This window comes from Symphalangus syndactylus, chromosome 16 (assembly GCF_028878055.3).
Source record: "Symphalangus syndactylus isolate Jambi chromosome 16, NHGRI_mSymSyn1-v2.1_pri, whole genome shotgun sequence".
In the NCBI taxonomy this organism is placed as follows: domain Eukaryota; kingdom Metazoa; phylum Chordata; class Mammalia; order Primates; family Hylobatidae; genus Symphalangus; species Symphalangus syndactylus.
This window is the reverse complement of record NC_072438.2, coordinates 11,674,140-11,694,309: the sequence shown is the minus strand read 5'-3', so window position 1 is coordinate 11,694,309 and position 20,170 is coordinate 11,674,140. Positions and strand designations below refer to the sequence as shown.

At 54.2% G+C, this 20,170-nt stretch overlaps 2 protein-coding genes across 19 annotated transcripts in view; one reads left to right on the top strand and one right to left on the bottom strand.

Annotated features, from left to right (window-relative positions):
- CFAP99 (cilia and flagella associated protein 99) overlaps positions 1-3,830 on the bottom strand; it is a 46,018-nt gene extending 42,188 nt beyond the window's left edge. For 5 of the 8 annotated variants that reach the window (XR_010116309.1, XR_010116308.1, XR_010116307.1 and 2 more), the window contains exon 1: positions 3,378-3,830. Coding sequence is in view for 4 of the 8 variants with exons in the window: in XM_063619666.1 (XP_063475736.1) it covers positions 3,378-3,807 (430 nt within the window). In the remaining 4 variants the exon portion in view is untranslated. The remainder of the gene's footprint in view (positions 1-3,377) is intronic. The other 3 variants (XR_008651626.2, XM_055245859.2, XM_055245861.2) reach the window with 1 other exon arrangement.
- The window catches only part of ZFYVE28 (zinc finger FYVE-type containing 28), a 140,577-nt gene continuing 124,176 nt past the window's right edge, over positions 3,770-20,170 (top strand). For 3 of the 11 annotated variants that reach the window (XM_055245855.2, XM_055245854.2, XM_055245853.2), the window contains exon 1: positions 3,776-4,186. In XM_055245855.2, the coding sequence (XP_055101830.1) occupies positions 4,148-4,186 (39 nt within the window). In that variant the 5' untranslated portion in view covers positions 3,776-4,147. The other 8 variants (XR_008651625.2, XM_055245851.2, XM_055245852.2 and 5 more) reach the window with 5 other exon arrangements.

Here is a 20,170-nt window from a genome sequence, read left to right as displayed (position 1 = left end):
CGAGGAGGAGCAAGAGGGCCATGTCAGGCCCGCCCCCCAACCCAGGGCGGACCTGGTAGGAATGAACTGGAAGGAATAAACGGACAAACCAAGTCGAAGATGGGGACGGGGGGTGAAGAGCCCCTTTGGAGTCCAGCCTGACTCAAATTGTCCTGCCCTGCCCCTGGAACCCTGGTTCACTGTTGGGCCTGAAGATCCCTGGGGCGGGGCCTCTGTACCCCTGAATCTGGCCCAGAGCAGGTGTATGTGAAGGTGAATGTAAGGAAAAGAGATGCTTGAATTCTGAATCCCACTGAAATTAGCCTAAGAACTTCATCAAAACAATCACATCTTTGGGGAGGAAATAGGTACTAAAATTCATCCAATTCTGACGCCTGCTTTCAGCATCTCAGCTATATTCATGCATTCATTCATTCTCAAATTCTCAGCCTGATTTTATTTTTTTCCTGATTTAGGGTCTCACTTTGTCACCCAGGCTGGAGTGCAGTGGCTGGATGATAGCTCACTGCAGCTCAAGTGATCCTCCTGCCTCGGCCTCCTGAGTAGCTGGGACTCTAGGCATGCACTACCACGCCTGACTAATTTTGTACTTAATTTTTTTTTTTTTTTTGTAGAGACAGGGGTCTTACTATGTTGTCCAGGCTGGTCTTGAACTCCTGGCCTCAAGCGATCCTCCCACCTGAGCATTCCAAAGTTCAGCTTTAATAGTGAAGTACCATCTATGTGGGAAGTGGGATTTAATTCCCAAGCTTAATGATTTTTCTCTCATATTGATTTTAACTCCATTGATCAGGACTTGACTATCTTATATTCAAGGCAGCTTTAAAGGTGGGCTGGACTAGGCTGGGCGCGGTGGCTCATGCCTGTAATCCCAGCACTTTGGGAAGCCAAGGCGGGCAGATCACTTGAGATCAGGAGTTCCAGACCAGCCAACATGGTGAAAACCCAACTCTACTAAAACTACAAAAATTAGCCAGGCATGGTGGCAGGCGCCTGTAATCTCAGCTACTCCGGAGGCTGAGGCAGAGAATTGCTTGAACCCAGGAGGCAGAGGTTGCAGTGAGCTGAGATCTGCCTGGGCGACAGAGTGAGACTCCGTCTCAAAAAAAAAAAAAGTGTGGGCGGCAGACTAAAGCTTCTCTTTCCTTGGGAAATATTTTATAGACACAAATGAGATTATATGAGGAGGTTTAAATTCCATCAGACACAAAACAGCTCAACACTGTCAACCACTAGGAGATAACTCATTTACCTAAGATCTCAAATGTATGTTAATTAAAATACAGTCTTTTCTCCTGATTAAAGCCAGTCTCCTAAGGGTTGCTGCCAAGTCATGCCCCTATGGCTTGTGCTTAAAGCGCAACCCCACGTGGCAGGTTTTGCTAGTTGCTTTTTAATCTCCACTCCCCCTTTCCTCCAAAATAAGAAAACTCTGATTTTTAGCTGGGTCTACTGCTGCCCAACTGAAAGATGGCATTTCCCAGCCTCCCTGGCAGCTGGGGCATGGTCGTGTGGCTAAGTTCTCCCCCCACCACCTTCAAGAAGTGGAAAGGTGTGAGGCTTCTGGAAAGCCTCCCTGAACGAGAGGGGCATATCCATCTTCTCTTTTGCAGCTGGTACCTGGGCTGAGGAGGTGATGGCAGGAATGTGGGCAGCCACCCGGGATCATGAAGAAACGTGAATGGCAGCTAGAAAAGCTGATCCTTGAGGACTTTGGGGTTGCCATACCAACCATGATTGCCTCTCCATGGACCTCTTTTTTAAAAATATGAGTAATATTCTTGTTTAGGCCACTGTGATGTTGGGATTTTTCAATACATGCAGCTAAACCTAACTGATACCCCACTTCCCCAAGTTCAGCCTTCATCCCATGCACAATTTCAAACTGTAAAACACAGGAAGGGAGCCTCTGAGCAGATACAACTGCTCCAGACCTTGGAGTTGGCCAAGGATAGACCCACAGAGAACAGCCATTCACTCAGTGGACAAGCCCATCAAGTGTGTGCCCCGAGATCCTGTGCTGAAGAAATGACGGCTTTGGGAGCGGCAGGTTTTACGGGGGAAGACTGAGAGTGCGGTTTGGGACACGTTAAATTTGAGAGCATCTGTTAGGCGTCCAAATGGTGAAGAACAGGTAAACAGGTCTGGAGTTTCAGGGTTGAGGCTAGAGACATAGGTTTTGAGAAGTTTGGGAGAAAAATGGTTGTTTATAAAACCACGTGACTGTAGGAAATCCCCCAGGGAGGGAGTGGATAGAGTAGCTTCCAAGGACTGAGTCCAGGGTCTCCAGTGTTGAGAGGTCGGTGAGCAGGGGAGGCACCCAGCCAACGAGATCAAGCAGGAGTGGCCAGGAACGAGGAGGAGAGGTGGACAGTGTGATCTGTTTCAGCCAAGTGAGGATGGTGTGTCACAGAGAGGGCACAGTCAGCTGGGTCACCCGGTGGTGACAGTTCAAGGAAGAGATGAGCGCTGACCCCTGATCATCGGATTTTGCAACATCAAGGTCAAGGATGACTTTGATAAAGAGCTTCAGAGGAGTGGTTGGGTGAAAATCTGATTGGAGTAGGTTCCAGAAAGAACAGGTGGGAATTGGAGATAAGGGGCAACTCCAGAGGGGTTTTGCCCTTCAGAGGGTCGACTGGGTGGCAGGAAGAGGAGAGTAGGGAAAATCAATGAGTTACTCAAAAATGAACATGGACCCCACCCCTACCTAAGACAAACCTTAGATGCCAGCGCGCCTAGGCTCACATTGAGTCTGATGGAATACAGTGGTCATGGAGTCCACGGACCTTTCTGAGCACCTGGCCCTGGCCAGTGAGGACAAGCAGGAACAGGTCATACTCCTCAATTCTGAACCGAGAGGGGCATGACCTCCATCTCCTGTGTCTCACATCTGCACGTTTCACAACAAGCCAGAGACATGGTGCTGGTGCGGCAGGGAAAAGTGCAGCGCTGTGGGGTCAGGCCGACCCAGATCCGCCGTGATCTGGATGCAACCCCCACAGTCAGGGCACGCCGGCCTCGTTGTGCCTGCTTCTCTGGCTGTCAATGGGAAGTTTAAGTGAGGCCACGCGTGGGTTTTTAGCTCTCTGCTTGACACATAGCAGGTACTCAGATTGAGGTGAGCGTTTTAAGGTACAAATTAGGGCACCACTCGGGGGAGTAACGAGGGCGGAAGAGTATCTTTTTAGAACGCACCGCTGATAGTGGTGATTAAAAAAAAAAAAAAAGAGGCACCGTTTACTTTCATCGGGGAGCTGGGAAGAAGACAGAAGAGGTGTTTGGGAGAAGCAAGATGAGAGGCGAGTGAGAGGGAACCGGCCGGCACATCATGAAAGTCGGCGGCGCGTCGCCCCGCACCTGTCCCGCCCCCGTACCTGGCGGGCGCTCGGGGCAGCCGCGCCCTCCTGCCGCCGCCACCTGCCACCGCAGCAGTTTCCTGGGCCAGCTGGGGCTAAGGTGTCGGCAGTCGTAGTCTGTCAGCTCCTCGTAGGCAGGACGCCGCGTCTGCTTGGCGTCGTCACCTAGCAACCGGCTGCACGCTCCGGCGCCATCGAGTGGACTACAACTCCCACAATGCATAGCGCCGCGGCGGGGCCCGGGACGCCAAGCCCTGGGCACCACCTCCCCGTCATGCCTTTCGGGACTTGTAGTTTCTTGGACCCCCGGGCGCGGCGGGTCGTCCCGCCGGCAGGGAGCGCGCCTCGGGCGGGGTGCGGCGCCCGCGCGGGGATTGGGCCGCCTCCACCCCGCCCGCCCCGCCCGCAGCTCGCGGTGGGCCCGGGGCTCGCGGCGCCCTAGGCGCATGTGCGGCGCGGGGCGGCCGTGACCAGCGGAGCGCGGGGTGTCAGTGAGCAGCGAGGAGCCGCGCGCCCCCGTGCCCGCGTCTGTTCGTGCGCCCGAGAGCCCACTGCCGGGTCTGAGGTCTGCCCGGCGCGCCGCTTGCAGAGCATCCTCAGGGCCGCGCACCTGCCCAGCGCACCTGCCCGCCGCCCGCTCGGCGCTCCAGGCTCCGCTCCCCAGCCTCCCTGCGACAGCGCAGGGGCTCCGGCCGTGCCTCCGCGTCCGCCTCGCGCCTCAGCTGGGCCCGGGCGCAGCGCTGCGGAGGGCGAGGGCCGCCCGGAGTCCGGCCAGGGCCGGCGCGGCGATGATGAACAGGTTCCGAAAGTGGCTCTACAAACCCAAGGTGAGCGGCCCCGCTCGGGCCGGACGCCCCCCGCGTCGCGGCCTCTCCCTTCCCCAGGACCGCCCGTCCGCCCTACGAGACGGACCCCCTTTCCCTGTCCGTGGCCGGCCTCTTCCCCCACAGCCGACATCCTTCCCTCCATTCCAAGACTTGGACAGATCTTCATCGCCCTGTCCCTGGAGCGGATCCGAACCTCCCTCCCCGCTTCCTAAGCCCGGGTCCAGGACTGACCCTCATGCTCCTCCTCTCGGGCCGGGGCGCACTTTCCCTTCCTCTCTATCCTGGGCCACAACGGCCCCTCTCCCTCCTCATCCCGGTCCTGGACGGTGCCCTCCTACACTTCGTGGTCCCCAGCCCGCGGGCCCGGATCAGACCCCCTACTACTTCTCCGTCTCCCCTCCCTGCACCAGGGATGCCCCCTCATTCCTCTCCTGCCCCCACCTCCATTGTCCTGGGCCCGGAGTAGACCTCCCTCCGCACCCCAGAACAGACCCTCTCCCCACTTCCCCAGGTTCTGAGAGAACCCACATTTCCCAATCCCTGGGTCCAGGGCAGATCCGTCCTTCCATGTCCAGAGAGGATCCTGATGGAGCTGCCAACGGCCTCCCTTCCCGAACCAGGACTGACCCACACCTCGGCCCAGTTCGCGTCCCCTCCCTTGTCCCCATCCTTGTCCCTTCCCCACCCACGTCCTCTGGAATCCGGGACAGGTCCTCCGCCCGGCCCTTGGGGCGAGCGCGCCCGTGGCCAGCAGCCTCGGCGGGGCGGGAGGTGCGGCTCTCCAGCCGGCGCCCGCGCCCCTCCTAGCGCCGCGGGGTCGGGGTCCGGGCGGCGCGCCCCGTGCCTCGGCGGCTGCGCCAGTCGCACTGCGGGCGCTGCGTCCCCGCCGCCCGCCTGGGGCTCGTGTCCGCTGCAGGCGGAGCAGGGCCGGGCGCGCTCGGCGGGGGGTCAAGGCGCGGCGGTGTTCGGGATCCCGGCGCAGGGTCCATGGTGCATCTGGACGTCGGAGGGTGGCACCCTGGGGCCGGCGCAGCGGGGAGACCCGGGCCCTGAGATCTCGGGGGAGGGCACGGCGTGGGTGGGGTCACCGCGGCGACCAGGGGCGGGAGTGGGGCCAGGGCTGCGTCGGGTCAGCTCGGACGTCCGAGGCCACCGCGTTGCCGACCTACCCCTCCTCCCTCCGCTGGCCGCCTTTCTCCGTCCAGCGTCCGCGGCCGCCGCCTCCACCGTGGGTGAGCTGTCACGGCGGAGGTTTCCTGAAATCCGTGCCTCGCGTGCGCCCATTCCAGGAAGGCGGGAGGTGGGTCTGGAAGATCGGCACGGAGGTTTCAGGGCGCACTCAGGGCCCCGAAGGGCGCGTGCTTCACGGCCTTTGAGATCGGGGAATCTGTTTGTCGTTGCAGGAGTGCTGGGTTGAGGGCTTAGGTACATGGGGCGCCCCTTGCTCGGCCTTGGCTTGACCAGGAGGGGACTCGGGGAATTCAGGTTTCCTGTGGAGGCACTCCCTGCTCCCAAACTCCCTGTCCCTAGCAGCGACTTCTTAAGGGTTCTTCCAGAGCCTTGCGTTTCCTGGCGCTGGGTGTGGTTTGGGGCCGAGCCGTCTGCGCCCAGCCTTTCCAACTGCGGCGCCTTCGAGCCCCTCTCGGTCCTGCCTGCTGCCCCCATGCGCCTCTGCCGGGGGAGGGCGGTGGCCTCCGCTCTGGATAGCTGTGTGAGTGGTGTTTGGTTCCAGTGACTTTTCCTCACCAGCTACTGAAAACCAAGTCTGCTTGTAAAACGGCGTTTTGCCGGCATGCAGCAGCATTATTTTCTGTGACAAATGGTGGGAGGCAGCTGGAGAAATGTGTCTCAGGTCTTAACTAATATTCTGGTGTCGCTGAAGGCACTTGCTGGGACACTAGGGGATGCCCCTCCGGACATGGCTGTGGAAGAGGCCGCATTTGGGGGATCACCCTTCTAATCGTGTTGAAAAGGAAGGAAAAATAATTGTAGACTCTGTTTCATGAGTAGCTGAGTAATTGCAGGATGGCCTTGTCTGTTTCCGTTTAGGGAAGACACTTTAAAGGTAGAACATGAAACTAGAGGTTGTCCCTAGAATTAGGAATTGTGTTCCTAACTTTTCCTCTTAAGCAGGCGGCTGCCTTTCCAGGCAGGGGGCAGGCACCAAGAGGGCACAGCCAGTGAATCAGCTGATCCCAGGGATCAGCACAGAGCTGTGTGCCTCCGGAGAAGGGATGGAACAGGATTGATGTCGATCTCTCCTTTTTCTCGTTGTCTTTTCCTGGCATGCTGTCTGGTACTAGCTCCAGAGCTCTGGACTTGAGACGTATCTCCATCTCAGATCTGTCTCTGGCCATAGCATTTTCTGGGAGCCGGTGCCCTGTGGGCAGTCTGAACTTGGGCTGTCTCTTATTTGAGAAATGTCTTTGGAGTTAAATATCTTGATTGTTTGAAGGGTTGGAGTATGTTATGTCACTCCATAGCTTTTCATTTTTCAAACCAAAGCTCAGATTCTTGCCTTGGATTATGAATTGAATTTTATGCTTCTCCTTCCTGTCTAATTTAACACATTTTGGCACAAATAAGCACAAAGTCAGTCCTGGGAAGATTCTGGGCCTGGAAGATTGAAGTGTTAAACATTAGCTGTGGGAGGATGTGTCTGGGGGAGACTGTTGCCTGCAGTTAGGATTTTTTTTTCCCACTTTGTATTTAGATGGATGTACAATTCAAACTGAATTTTTAATTGAATTCCAGCTTTGGTTTAAAACTGCACAGTGAGCTTCTTTTTATAAATTTTTAAGTGTGTGTGTGTGTGTGTGTGTGTGTGTTTGTAGACACGGGGTCTCACTATGTTGCCCAGGCTGGACTCAAATTCCTGGCCTCAAGCAATCCTCCTGCCTCAGCCTCCCGAAGCACTGGGATTACAGGTGTGAGCCATTGTGCCTGGCCAACATTGAGCTTCTTGTTCGTTACAATATGGTGGAAAATATTCTGAAATGAAAATATTATTCACTGTTCTTATAGTTCTAAAAAGCCATTGGAAATGCTTAAAAATATTCCTGCATGACATAAATTTTGATAATGTGAATAAAAATTAGCTACTACATTAGCTACCTAAGTTAAGAGTGCCTGATGAATAATACAAAAGTTTAACATTAAAATGACATTTGCAAATTATATTTCTGTTCACTTTCTTAATCAGTCTTTTAAACACCAATATGATTTTTCTTGGTATAAAGTGTTCAGATCTTGTAAGTATTATCCTGACTTTGAACACTCCCTGAAAGAGACGGTGCAGGAAAACTTGTCAGCTTTCCTGCTTTATTGATGTTGGTGAAATACTTTCTTGCTTTTCTTTAGTCTTTTCAAGAGAGTTTATGCTTTAGAAAGGCGAACCATTTTCACATGGTTGGTGTCTTCATTTGAAACAAAAGTGTCAGTGCTGTGTTTCTTGCTTGGTTATGACTTTCTATTGATTGACCTGGCTGGAAGTTCCTGGTCACTAGGAGGTGAGAACTCCTGGCAAGGGGGAAAGGGACCTGGACACTTACCTGGACCTGGGAGAGATTTCCTGGCCATCACCAAAGAGCATATTAATATCACTCAGGATGAATTTGTGTTTTCCATCTTTGAGGAGGAATCGATCCTCGGTGGGTTATGCTGGCCGGGTGGATGGGGTAGTTCCCGTGTGGCTAGTTACCATGCTCAACCTTGCACTCCGAGAAGAGCTCGCTTGTCTGCACCCCCAGACTGTTTTCAGAGTGGGGGCTATTAACCTTTCTTGTCCCCCTGCTTTGTAGAACATTCCTTATAAATCTCCCTTACTGAGTGATGTGTATTTGGCAACTTCCTGTAAACATTCCAGGCCCAGATTAGCGATGACATGGCCTTTGCCAAGAGAAGCTTGAGTGACTTGCTGGGTGTGTGTGCTTTATAAAAGAAGAACCCTTTGGGTTTGGTAAAGTCTGCCTGGGGGCCAACCCCACTGGCATGTTTCGTGGGAACCTGCTAGGACTGAGCAGTACTGAGCATGAGATTTCCTGCCCTTCGGCTCTTGTGTTAACCCAGCCTCAGTCACCCGAGGATTTCCAGGGTTCCAGCCCAGTTGGTCATGGGCCCTTGAGGAGAGCTGCCCATTGGTGGCCAGCACTCTGTACCTTGGCCACCTGGCTGAGAGGGGCGGCACCCTGGAAACGAAGTGGCAGATGGGGGCGGGCCCCAGAGTGGGGGGTGGGGCAAGGTCTGGATATGTCTGTTTGGTCCCGATGTGCAGAGATGAGGTGCAGCCCGATCCTCCTTTCGGGGCTCCCCACTGGTAGCTGAGGGTGAGGGGTGATGACAGAGACCCCCCAGGAGTACACAGCTGGGGCTTGGAATGCTGTGGGAGGGGTCTTGGTGGAGACTGGGGCCTGGCACGAGTGGGGCCTATGAGAGGGCAGTCGCCGGCATATGCCTCAACTTCCCTGCTTTGCGTCACCTGGAAAATGAATGGCTGTCCCTACAGCACTGCATCTTTGCCACATGCCAAGCACAGACCCTGTTCCAGGGACTTGGGATTTGAGTTACAGCTTCTAGCCAGGCTACTGATGAATTAGCTTTCAGCTGATAAACTCCAAGTGCCCAGCTGTGGCAGGGGGTTGTCCGTGGCCTGGCACGTTTCTCTCTGAGGTGAGCTGCTGGAAAGCCAGTGTTCCGGATGCTGCACAGGCTGAGCCCGGCGGTGCTCCCTCTCCTGGCGGGCGCCTGGCACGGAGGGGGCTCGGGAAGTCCTGGGAGGATGCTTGGCAGCGCTGAGTCAGAGCAGGCGTGGCTGGCCCTGCGCACCGGTCTCTCTCTGTTGCATGGGGTTCTCTGAATTCAGAAGGCTCTGGGGCTCCCCCGGCTCTGCATCCAGGTCATGCCACCCCTCCCAGAAAGCCTTCTTTTCCACATCAGCACTCAGGCCGTGGTCAGCGGGAGTGCAGTGCGGACGCCTGAGAGTCCATCTGCTCTTAAGGTGGCTTCGTAGAACCTACTCCCTGGCCTCCTAGGAAGTGACTCTCAGCGGGCAGCTCACATCTCATTTCCTGCGCTTTGCTGAGGTTTCTGTTTGTGGTTGGGGGAGTGTGGGACCTCACATGCCTTGCCTTGTGCCAGCGGCATTTGCAGGGCAATTAAGAGCCTGGGCTGCAGACAGAGGGCGAGCATCACTCCCTGCGCTGACTCTGTCATCACTTAGGGCTCTCCTTCCCCGGCAGGGCAGGGCAGAGCGCTTACTGGAAACGTCTGGTATGGTTTCTGTTAAATGGGCGAGTCAGAGGCAGGGAGTCGAGAGCTTCACGTAATTGATATTTGGACTCAGCAGGCAGGGCCGACGGGGGAGGGAAGTAGGGCCTCAGTGTCCTGCCCCACAGGCTGAGTGTTTTCAGGTCATTTCGTTCGACCTTAAGAGGAGAAATGGGTAATTTAAGGAGGCTTCAGTGGCCAGTTTCAGCCACCAAGAATTCCCAGAATACCGGGTGCGCTTGCTCTAAATGTGGGAAGGTGCACATCTGAGAGCTGGTAAGTGACGGCCAGGGTGTGGTTTTGTTTGAGTTGACAGCCTTGTGCAGCTACAGGGTGTGTCGGGTGCAAAGGTGAATCATGATGAGCTGATTCCAGTTCAGAGAAAAATAAATGCTGAGCAGGCTGTTGTGGGCTTCAGTGCTTCCCCAGTGTTTTCTTGTCTTCAGTGGTTGCCAGCCATGTGTCTAAATAGCACTGGAGCTCCAGGACCTGGCTGGGAATTCTCGTCCCTCCCACACCTGTGCCTCAGTTTCCCTAGTGTCAGGTGGGGATGCTGAGACCTGCCTTGTGGAATTGTTGGGAGCATGTGAGGAAACCATCTGTGTCCAAGACTCACAGTAACAGCTCAACCAGTGACCCCAGCCAATAGTGACAGAACCAGTGGGTGGTGTAAGCAGGTGGGGACTTCCACAGAACCAACGTTTAGCTACCTTAGGGTTTCATGTCAGTATTTCTTGGAGTCCCAGAGGTCATCACAGCTTCCAGTTCCTCCAGCCAGGCCATTCTGAGAGTGAAAGGGTCTCAGTGGGGGCCTGCCACCCCTGCGCCTTTTTCTGGTAGGTGGCAGGTGCTTGGTTGCTGGGAACAGACCCTGACTTAGTACGCCTCAGGCATCCCCGTGGGCCTGGTTACAGGTCCCCCTGAGGATTAAGGATGCGCCCTGCCCCTGCCTGCGCCTCAGGCATCCCCATGGGCCTGGTTACAGGTTCCCCTGAGGATGAAGGATGCACCCTGCCCCTGCCTGCACCCCAGGCATCCCCGTGGGCCTGGTTACAGGTCCCTCTGAGGATGAAGGATGGGCCCTGCCCCTGCCTGCACCCCAGGGGAGAGATGCTGCCGTGTGCTCACCCACCACATGAGCACCTGCCTCCTCTATGGTTGCCAGGACCAGGACTGACTGCAGCTGGTGTGGGCAGCAATGGGGTTCACCATGTCGGACTGACCCCCAAACCTCTCATGCTGTCCTCCCATGGCCTGTGCCCCCCATTTGTTGTCTGGATGCTCAGGACCTAGGAGAGGACTCCAGGGCTCGGGTGGCAGCGGGGAAGGGGCTGGGGTGTACTCACGCTGCACTGTGATGCGAGGGGGATAAACTTCTATCCGTTGAGGCACTGAGGTTTGAGGGTCATTTGTGAATGTTTAAACTATGCTGATGCACCCTGTTTTACAAATGGGGTCTCAGGACAAGTCACCTTGCTCGAACCTTACAGCCAGGAGGAAGCAGAGCTGGGATTTACACTTGGGTCCATGGGACCCCAGAGCTGGCACCCGTATGCATCAGGCAAAGTCTCCTTTCCTGCAGGAAGGAACTGGACTGTCATCGGATTTTACATGAGTCCCATTTGGGGAAACGATTACTTTTGTCTTTTTTCAGTTGGATTGCAAAAAAAACCTTAGATATTGATGGGCAAGTCAAGTGTTTGAAGGAGGAAGACAGAAGTGAATGGATGTTTTTTGACTGATCTGAATAGATTAAGCACAAGTAGAATAGAACATTTTATGTTATGGTAATTAATGTAGAATAGTTGGATAAGATGAATGGAATGATTTTTTCCTTCTTACAGTAAGTATTCTGAAGCTCTTCCATTTCTCATTATTTTCCTGCTGGAGGGAGGCCGGGGGTGTAGGGGGCACATCAAGTGGGGACCCCTCCATGGCCGAGGAGCATGGGTCCAAACTGCACGGCTGGCTCTCTAAGTCTCTGCCACGGGTGGGGTTTTGCTCCAGCTGTGCTGCCCCTGGCTGTTCCCCACCAGATAGGTGGTATTTTACACCGGCTTCCTGGGGAGACTGGGCTAGCACACCCGACTTAGGATGGGGTCCTTAGGGCAACGTGTTTGTCTTTGGATTTCAGTTTTTGAGAATGTTTCCAATTATTTTTAGGGATATCATGATTACAAAAAATACCTAAAAGCAGAATCAACTACTTAAATGTCAGATACATTTAAGAATTGTACACTCATGTTCACAGCAGCTTTATACATAACAGCCAAAAGGGGGAATCAACCCAAACGTCCATGGAAGGAAGAACAGATAAATGTGGTCCCTCCGCACCACGGTGTGACATTAGCATTAGAAAGGGAGGATGTTCTGGCCGGGGCGCAGTGGCTTACACCTGTAATCCCAGCACTTTGGGAAGCCGAGGTGGGCGGATCACGAGGTCAGGAGATTGAGACCATCCTGGCTAACATGGTGAAACCCCGTCTCTACTAAAAATACAGAAAATTAGCTGGGCGTGGTGGTGGGTACCTGTAGTCCCAGCCACTGCGGAGGCTGAGGCAGGAGAATGGCGTGAACCCAGGAGGCAGAGCTTACGGTGAGCTGACATGGTGCCACTGCACTCCAGCCTGGGTAACAGAACGAGACTCCATCTCAAAAAAATAAAAATAAATAAATAAAATTTTTTTAAAAAGAAAGGGAGGATGTTCTGATACAAGCCATCGCCACGAGTCTGGAAGACAGGATGATAATCAAAAGAAGCCAGTCACGAAAGCCTGCATCTTGCATGATTCCATTTCTATGAAATGTCCAGAAGAGGCAAATCCATTGAGACAGAAAGCAGATTGGCAGTTGCCAGGGGCTGGAGAGTGGAAGTGGAAATGGGGAGTGATGATTTAAAGGGCATGGGGTTTCCTTTTGGGGTGATGAAAAGGTTTTGACGCAGCGAGAGGTGGTGGTTGGGCAGCATTGTGAATGCAGTAAATGCCATTGTATTGTACCCTCTAAGATGGCTGATTGTATGTTGTGTGGATTTCACCTCAATTTAAAAAAAAGGAATTGTAGCACTTTTTGAGGTTAATAGATAATCAAGGGAAAAGGTGTTTTGCCCCTCAGTAAAAAAAAATAGGAAAATAGGCCCAGGGCCATGGTTCCTGAGTTTGGTTTTCTGGGTAGACAGCTGACTTGCGGGCCTTGGAAAGCACCCTGCCAGCCTGGCCCGCTGACTGAGGCTACCTGGCAGGGGCATCTTCCTGGCCTCTGAAGATGGATCGTCAAGTCCCAGCCCAGCCTCTCCTCCCACCCTGGGCTGCTGCCAGGGCGTTTGTCCTGGGGCTTCCAGAAGACAGCGTGAAGGAGTTCTGTGTCTGGGATTGATCGTGGTTGGGTAGTTCTGACAAATTTCTCAAATCAACCTCCTCCCATAGAGCTGCCTGCAGGGCTGAGCCCCCCACCCTACCATGGGTGTGCTGGACTCAGCCTTCTCACAGCGCCAGCACGGGCCGCCCAGTGGGAAGCTCCAAGGCTGTCAGGCCATGTGGGCCTTGCCTGAGCCAGGGATCGGAGGGACAGCAGGCAGCCCGCGGAGTTGGGGCGAGGGGGCTGCTGAGATGTGAATGGCAAGGGAGTGTGGGTTGGGGAGCCTGAAAGGCTCGGTGCACGTGGAGCACAGGGGACAAGGTGGGGTCACTGCAGATGGGGTTGGGAGGTCGCCTGGGGATGGGTCACAGGCAAGGAAGGTGGGGAGCATGATGGGGTCAGCACTGCTGTTTGCGGGGTCCTTCCAGGCCTGCTGTGGGAGAGACGAGATTGGAAGCTGGGACTGGTGGGTGGCGGGGATTCCAGCGAGAGGATGGCAGCAGGCGACTCTGGATGGAGAAAGTAGATGGATCTGGGTCATGGAGGGGGTGGGACCTGGCTGGGGGAGAGGTGCTGTTTGGGGATGGGGAGCTCAGGAGAGGAGCTGCGGGGTGGAGGGGGGGGATGGGGGTGCAGGAGTCGGCGTTTGGACAGTGTGTTTGATGGCCATGCAACTCCACGGGGAATGTGAGGGTGGGGGGCCAGGGGCGTTCAGGGCTGTGTCACAGACCGCGGTAAAGGCAGGCCTTCCCCACTGCGAGGTGCCCAGGAATGTTGGATAAAATCACAAAAACACTTTTAAAAGTACTGAGCTGGCAAGAGAGAAGGTGTAACCCCTAGTGCCAGAAATAAGAAGAAACTAAAACCTAAACCTGAGCGCATGGGAAGGTCCACTTAGATACCGCCCAGAACTGAGAGCTTCAAACCATCACTGCTGCCCCACATCAGGATTGGGCGGATCGGCCCGTGGGGCGGGGCTCATCTGGGTGGGGCTCACCTGGGCGTGGCTTCATCTAGGTGGGGCTTATGTGGGCAGGGCTCACGGTGTGGGGCCATCTGGATAGGGCTGCATCTTGGGGGGGTGGCATCTGGGCGGGGCTGTATCTGGGTGGGGCTTCATCATCTAGGTGGGCTTACCTGGGTGGTACTCATCTGGGCGGGGCTGTATCTGGGCGGGGCTTCATCATCTAGGCAGGCTTACCTGGGTGGTACTCATCTGGGCGGGGCTCTATCTGGGTGGGGCGCCATCATCTAGGTGGGCTTACCTGGGTGGGGCTTCATCTAGATGGGGCTTACCTGGACTGGGCTCATCTAGGCGGGGCTTCAGTTGGGCAGGGTCAGCCAGCTGAACCATCTGCGGCCTTTGGTCCACCTGGGCTGGTGCAGCTTTTGGGCAGGCCCCCTCCAGGCTTTCTCCCTGATGCTGAGTCTCAGGGCAGTGAAGCAGAGTGGCAAGGTGATCCTGAGGCCCAGCCTGGAAGTCACATGGTGTCACATGGCATCACATCCACAGTGTCCATAGGGCCAGCCCCCATTAAAGGGGGGAGCTGTCACCTCCACTTCTCGGTGCGGGGAGTAGCAGAGTCACATCTCAAAGGGCAGGTTTGGGGATGCAGGAAAATGCTGCCTTGGTGATGTTCCTGGGAGCACTCACAGGGAGGCCCAGGGCATGGTGGGGGTTAGGGGAGACATGTTGGTCCAGAACTGGGTGAAGCATTGCTCTTCAGTGGGGGCAGGTTGGAGCAAGGGTCAGACAGGAATCTGTGGCCTTGAGGCCTGGAGGCCAGGGGGCCAGGAAAGCCCCATATGCCACTTCAGCTCAGGGTCACCTGGGCAGCCTGGCCGAGTGAGGTATGTGGTGTTCTGGAGGAGCCCTCCTGCCACACCTCTGAAGTGCAGTTCATAGTAGAAAGTTACAAGACAGAGGAGAAAGGGGTTCCCCATGAGCGCACTCTCTGGCTTGCATAAGGTCAAACCAAGCCAAGAGACTGAGGATAGAAACCACAAGGCAGGCCAGGCACGGTGGATCAAGCCTGTAATCCCAGCACTTTGTGAGGCCAAGGCAGGTGGATCACAAGGTCAGGAGGTCGAGACCAGCCTGGCCAACATGGTGAAACCCTGTTTCTACTAAAAATACAAAATTAGCTGGGCGTGGGGTGTGTCTGTGATCCCAGCTACTCGAGAGGCTGAGGCAGGAGAATCACTTGAATCTGGGAGGCAGAGGTTGCAGTGAGCAGAGATCCTACCACTGCACTCCAGCCTGTGCAATTGTGGGAGCTTCTGAGGCACAGAGGGATGAGAAGGTTCAAGATGCAACTCCTGGGACTTCAGGAGTGAGAGCAGGGGGAGAGAGGAGGCTGTTTTCTGCTCACGGCTGAGAATCTTCCCGAGTTGAATCATCAGGTTCATAAGCCCACACCCCAGATGGGAATCAGTGGCACAGCAGGCCCCTCAGATGCTCAGAACACAGCATCTGAGGGGCCTAAGGAGACAGGCCAGGCTGCAATCTCACAGGGGCCTCTGCTGGACTGGCTGAATACTGGAGGTCTGGAGGACTGTGGAGCGAAATCTTTCAAGGGCCACAGGGAGCAAAGTCAGAGTAGAGTTCTGGGCTTAGCTAAGCTGTCGTTTGTGGAGGAGAGCAAAATGGAAGACAGTTTTAGATGAAGATAAAAAAGTAACCGCCCCCAAATCATTGCTGAAGAAGTACTGGAAAATGTACTCCAAGAGAAAAATCAAAGTCAGAAGGAAGGAGTGGGAGGCAAGGTGCAATGGTAGGCCCAGGAGTCGGGGAGGGAGTGGGTAGATGGGAGCAGCAGTCACCGTGGGAAGCATGAGCATCCGTGCTCCTGGCAAGGGGGAGTGGAAATATGCCTGGACAGCAATCAGAGCTGGCGCTGAGGTCTTTGATGGTTTGCGATAAGGCTGGATTTGAGGCCATGAGCTAAGTGTGTGAATTACCACGGGGTAGGCACTAGGATAACAGTCGAAGAGAAGGGATAACTTCTAAACCAGGAGAGGGAGAAAAGAGAATAAAGGAAATAATCCAATCAAAGCAGGAAAGGATGAGAAGAGGGTGGCAAAGCAAAAGCACAACAAACAAAAAGCAAAAAATAAAGCTGTAGAAATAATTGCACATAAGTCAGGAATCACAGGGAGTGGAGCAAACCCACCTCCCAGACAGAGACTGAGAGTGCACCTGTGCGTTGAACAATCCAGCCTTGTGCTGTTGACGAGAGATGTCCACGAGACAGCTTCCGCAGAAAGGCTGAAAAGAAAGGGGCAGAAAAGGTGAACCAGGCATTTACCAAAAGCAAGGAGGTGAGGTTCTTTCTCCCTGCATCAGGTAAGCATGGAGCTCAAAGCAGAGTGACAGCATGTTTCCCCACAGGGAGGGGATGGCTTCCTGCTGCACACCAGCGGCTCCCAGGCCTCGCTGCCCCACCTCTTTAATCCTGGTCTCAGTCACAGGAGCTCTCGGGCAGCCCCTTCCCAGTGTTCTTTTCTTTTTCTTTTTTTTTTTTTTGAGACAGAGCCTTGTTCTGTGGCCCAGGCTAGAGTACAGTGGCACGATCTTGGCTCACTGCTACCTCTGCCTCCTGGGTTCAAGCGATTCTCCTGCCTCAGCCTCTCGAGTAGCTGGGATTACAGGGGTGCACCACCACACCCAGCTAATTTTTGTATTTTTGACAGAGATGGGGTTTCATCATGTTGGCCAGGCTGGTCTTGAATTCCTGATGTCAAGTGATTCACCTGCCTCGGCCTCCCAAAGTGCTGGGATTATAGGTATGTGCCACCATGCCCGGCTAATTTTCTTTCTTTCTCTTTCTTTCTTTCTTTCTTTCTTTCTTTCTTTCTTTCTTTCTTTCTTTCTTTCTTTCTTTCTCTTTCTTTCTTTCTTTCTTTCTTTCTTTCTTTCTTTCTTTCTCTTTCTTTCCTTTCTTTCCTTCCTTCCTTCTTCCCTTCCCTTTCCTTCCTTCCTTCCTTTTCTCTTCCTTCCTTCCTTTCTTTTCCTTTCTTTCTTTCCTTCTTTCTTTCTCTCTTTCTCTCTCTCTCTTTCTCTCTTTCCTTCTTTCCTTCTTTCTTTCCTTCCCTTCCTTCCCTCCCTTCCTTCCTTCCTTCCTTCCTTCCTTCCTTCCTTCCTTCCTTCCTTCCTTCCTTCCTTCTGTTCTTCCTTCCTTCTGTTCTTCCTTCCTTCCTTCCTTCCGTCCGTCCGTCCGTCCTTCCTTCCTTCCTTCCTTCCTTGAGATTCTGTGGCCCAGGCTGGAGTGTAGTGCGCAATCTTGGCCCACTGCAACCTCCGCCTCCCGAGTTCAAGACATTCTCCTGCCTCAGCCTCCTGAGTAGTTGAGATTACAGGCACCTGCCACCATGCCCAGCTAATTTTTATATTTTTAGTAGAGATGGGGTTTTACCATGTTGGCCAGGGTGGTCTTGAACTCCTGACCTCAGATGATCTCCCTGCCTTGGCCTCCCAAAGTGCTGGGATTACAGGCGTGAGCCACTGTGCCCGGCCAGTGGGCATTTTGAAACTGTTGAAAGAACCAAGAGAACCCGAGGGACAGTGACAGGAGCGCTGGCTGTTGGCCTCGCCTGGCCCCCTCCTGACCACTCCAAAGGCTGGGAGGTCTCAGGGACAATGGGCACTGGGACCACTCTCCTGTGCCCCGGCCCCTTCCCTCTGACCTAGGGAAGGCTTCCTGGCCTGCAGATCTCAGAGCCTGGCCCTGCTTGAGGTTATAGCTCGGCCATGTGGCTGGGTGCAGTGGGAGCAGGGCACTGTAGGGAATGATGGGAAACCGTAAGGCTGCTCAGCGCACCCATCAGTAGAGCATCAGCACAGTCGATCTGCAGCCGCCCACAGCGTTTGAAATCCAAGGAAGTCCCATTGGTCTTCTCAAACTTGGTCCAATTGGTGTGCTCCAGACACCTCTGAAAAGGCCAAGGACTGTGGGTGGTAAGGCCTGCCTCAAAGCTCACTGTGGGGAGAGAACAGAAAAGCAGGTGGCGGTGCACCCCATCTTCCCTTCGCGGTGCTGCTTGGAGTATGGGGAATACACATGGCTTCTCTCCTGAAGGCCCCAGGCCCGGCACCGCTTTGCCCAGGCCACTCTCTGGGGGTATCTGGGGCTCACTTTGGAACTATCCAAGGATATGCCTTTGGGGACAAATTCAGCTTGTGGATGAGCTTAGTTATGGTTCATTTTTGTTGTTATATATATTTTTTAATCTTTTAAGAGATTGAAGTGTGGCTGGGCATGGTGGCATACGCCTATAATCCCAGCTACTTTGGGTGGCCAAGGGGGACGGATCGCTTGAGCCCAGGAGTTTGAAGCTGCAGTGAGCTATGACTGTGCCACTGCACTCCAGCCTGGGCAAGGGTGACAGAGCAAGACCTTGTCTCAAAAAAAAAAAAAAAAAAAAAAAGCGAGACTGAGAGGGTGAAATGCACTGAATATATAGGTAACCATTGAAAGCAAACCATCAGTGATATTTCCTGTATTCACAACGTGGTGCAGTCATTGGCTGTCTCTGATTTCAAAGCTTTTCCATCATCCCATATGAACACCCTGTTTCTATTAAGTAGTCACTCTTCACTCACCCTGCCCCCGGCCCTGGAACCTCTAGTCGGCTTTTCCGTCTCTGCAGATTTTCCTGTTCTGGACGTTTTGTGTAAAAGGAGTCATATGCTGTGGGGCCTTTTGTGTCTGGCTTCTTCCAGCTTCATCCATGTTGTAGCATGTGTTAGCATTTCATTTTTACGGCTGAATAATATTCCATTAGTGGACAGACCACTTTTAGTTTTCCATTCACCTGCTGATGGACATTTGGGTAGTCTCCATTTTTGGCTGTCATGAATGACGCTGGCATGAGCGTGTGTGTTCGAGTCTTTGTAATTTGATTCGCTTGGGGAGGTGCTCGCGTGGAATTACTGTGTAGCTCCATCTTCAGCTTTTTTTTTTTTTTTTTTTTTTTTGAGGCAGAGTCTCGCCCTGTCCCCCAGGCTGGAGTGCAGTGGCGCGATCTTGGCTCACTGCAAGCTCTGCCTCCTGGGTTCACGCCATTCTCCTGCCTCAGCCTCCTGAGTAGCTGGGAGTACAGGTGCCCGCCACCACGCCCGGCTAATTTTTTGTATTTTTAGTAGAGACGGGGTTTCACTGTGTTAGCCAGGATGGTCTCGATCTCCTGACTTCGTGATCCGCCCGTCTTGGCCTCCCAAAGTGCTGGGATTACAGGCGTGAGCCACTGTGCCTGGCCTATCTTCAGCTTTTTGAGGAACTGCCAACTGCTTTCCCCATTGTGATTCTTTTTTTTTTTTTTTTTCGAAATGGAATTTCCCTCTTGTCACCCAGGCTGGAGTGCGATGGCGCAATATCTGCTCACTGCAACCTTTGCCTCTCGGTTTCAAGCTATTCTTCTGCCTCAGCCTCCTGAGTAGCTGGGACCACAGATGTGCACCACCACACCCAGCTAATTTTTTTTTGTATTTTTGGTAGAGACGGGGTTTCACCATGTTGGCCAGGCTGGTGTCAAATTCCTGACCTCAGGTGATTTGCCTGCCTCGGCCTCCCAAAGTGCTGGGATTACAGCTGGTTTCCACTGTGGTTTTTGACAGAGAGTGGGTCATCGGAGGCGGGGTCGGTGAGTGCTGCAAGGGGCCTGAGAGGGAATCTGTGGCCCCGCTGTGTGCCATGGCTTTGGGCTGCCCCAGCCCCGGTGAGCGGAGTCTCCTGATAGGACTCCCACATTTCTTGTGCTTGTAAATCAAGTCAAACCCCTTGAAACCACAGGCCTGGGGAGGGCTTCAGAAGTTGGGCTATATCCTCCTGCCACAATCCAGGGCTGGCCAGGGCCGTGCTCCGAGAATTCTGGAGGGCTCATATTGCGTGTTGACACTCGTGTGTGTGACTGCATCTTTCTCTCAATGGAAGGTCCCACGCACTGCTTCCCGCACCCCCACTTGAGTGGCAGTGACAAGGTCCCCTGAGTCCTTTGCCCATCTCAGATCCCTCTGCAGACTCGACCCTGGGGTACAGGCTTTGTCCCCTCCTGGGCTGCAGCCCTGGAAGTGTGGGGGCATCTGTGAGGAGCTGGGGCTCAGGGCAGCCCTGGCAGCTGAGGAGAAGGCAGCTGGGGCCACACAGGCTTGGGCCACAGCCCAGCGGGGTCATCGGGCGGCCACGGGGAAAGGATGTGTATTGTTCTGTGTGCCCTGCGTTGTCAGAGAGGTCAGCATTGTACTTTGACTTTCCTCAAACATGGGTAATGGCACGCCAGCCTCATGGAGACTCCCAAATGGGGATCCTGTTTCTGAGGGTGCTGGATGGGCGGTGGGGGGCACGTCCCCTGGAGACCATGCTG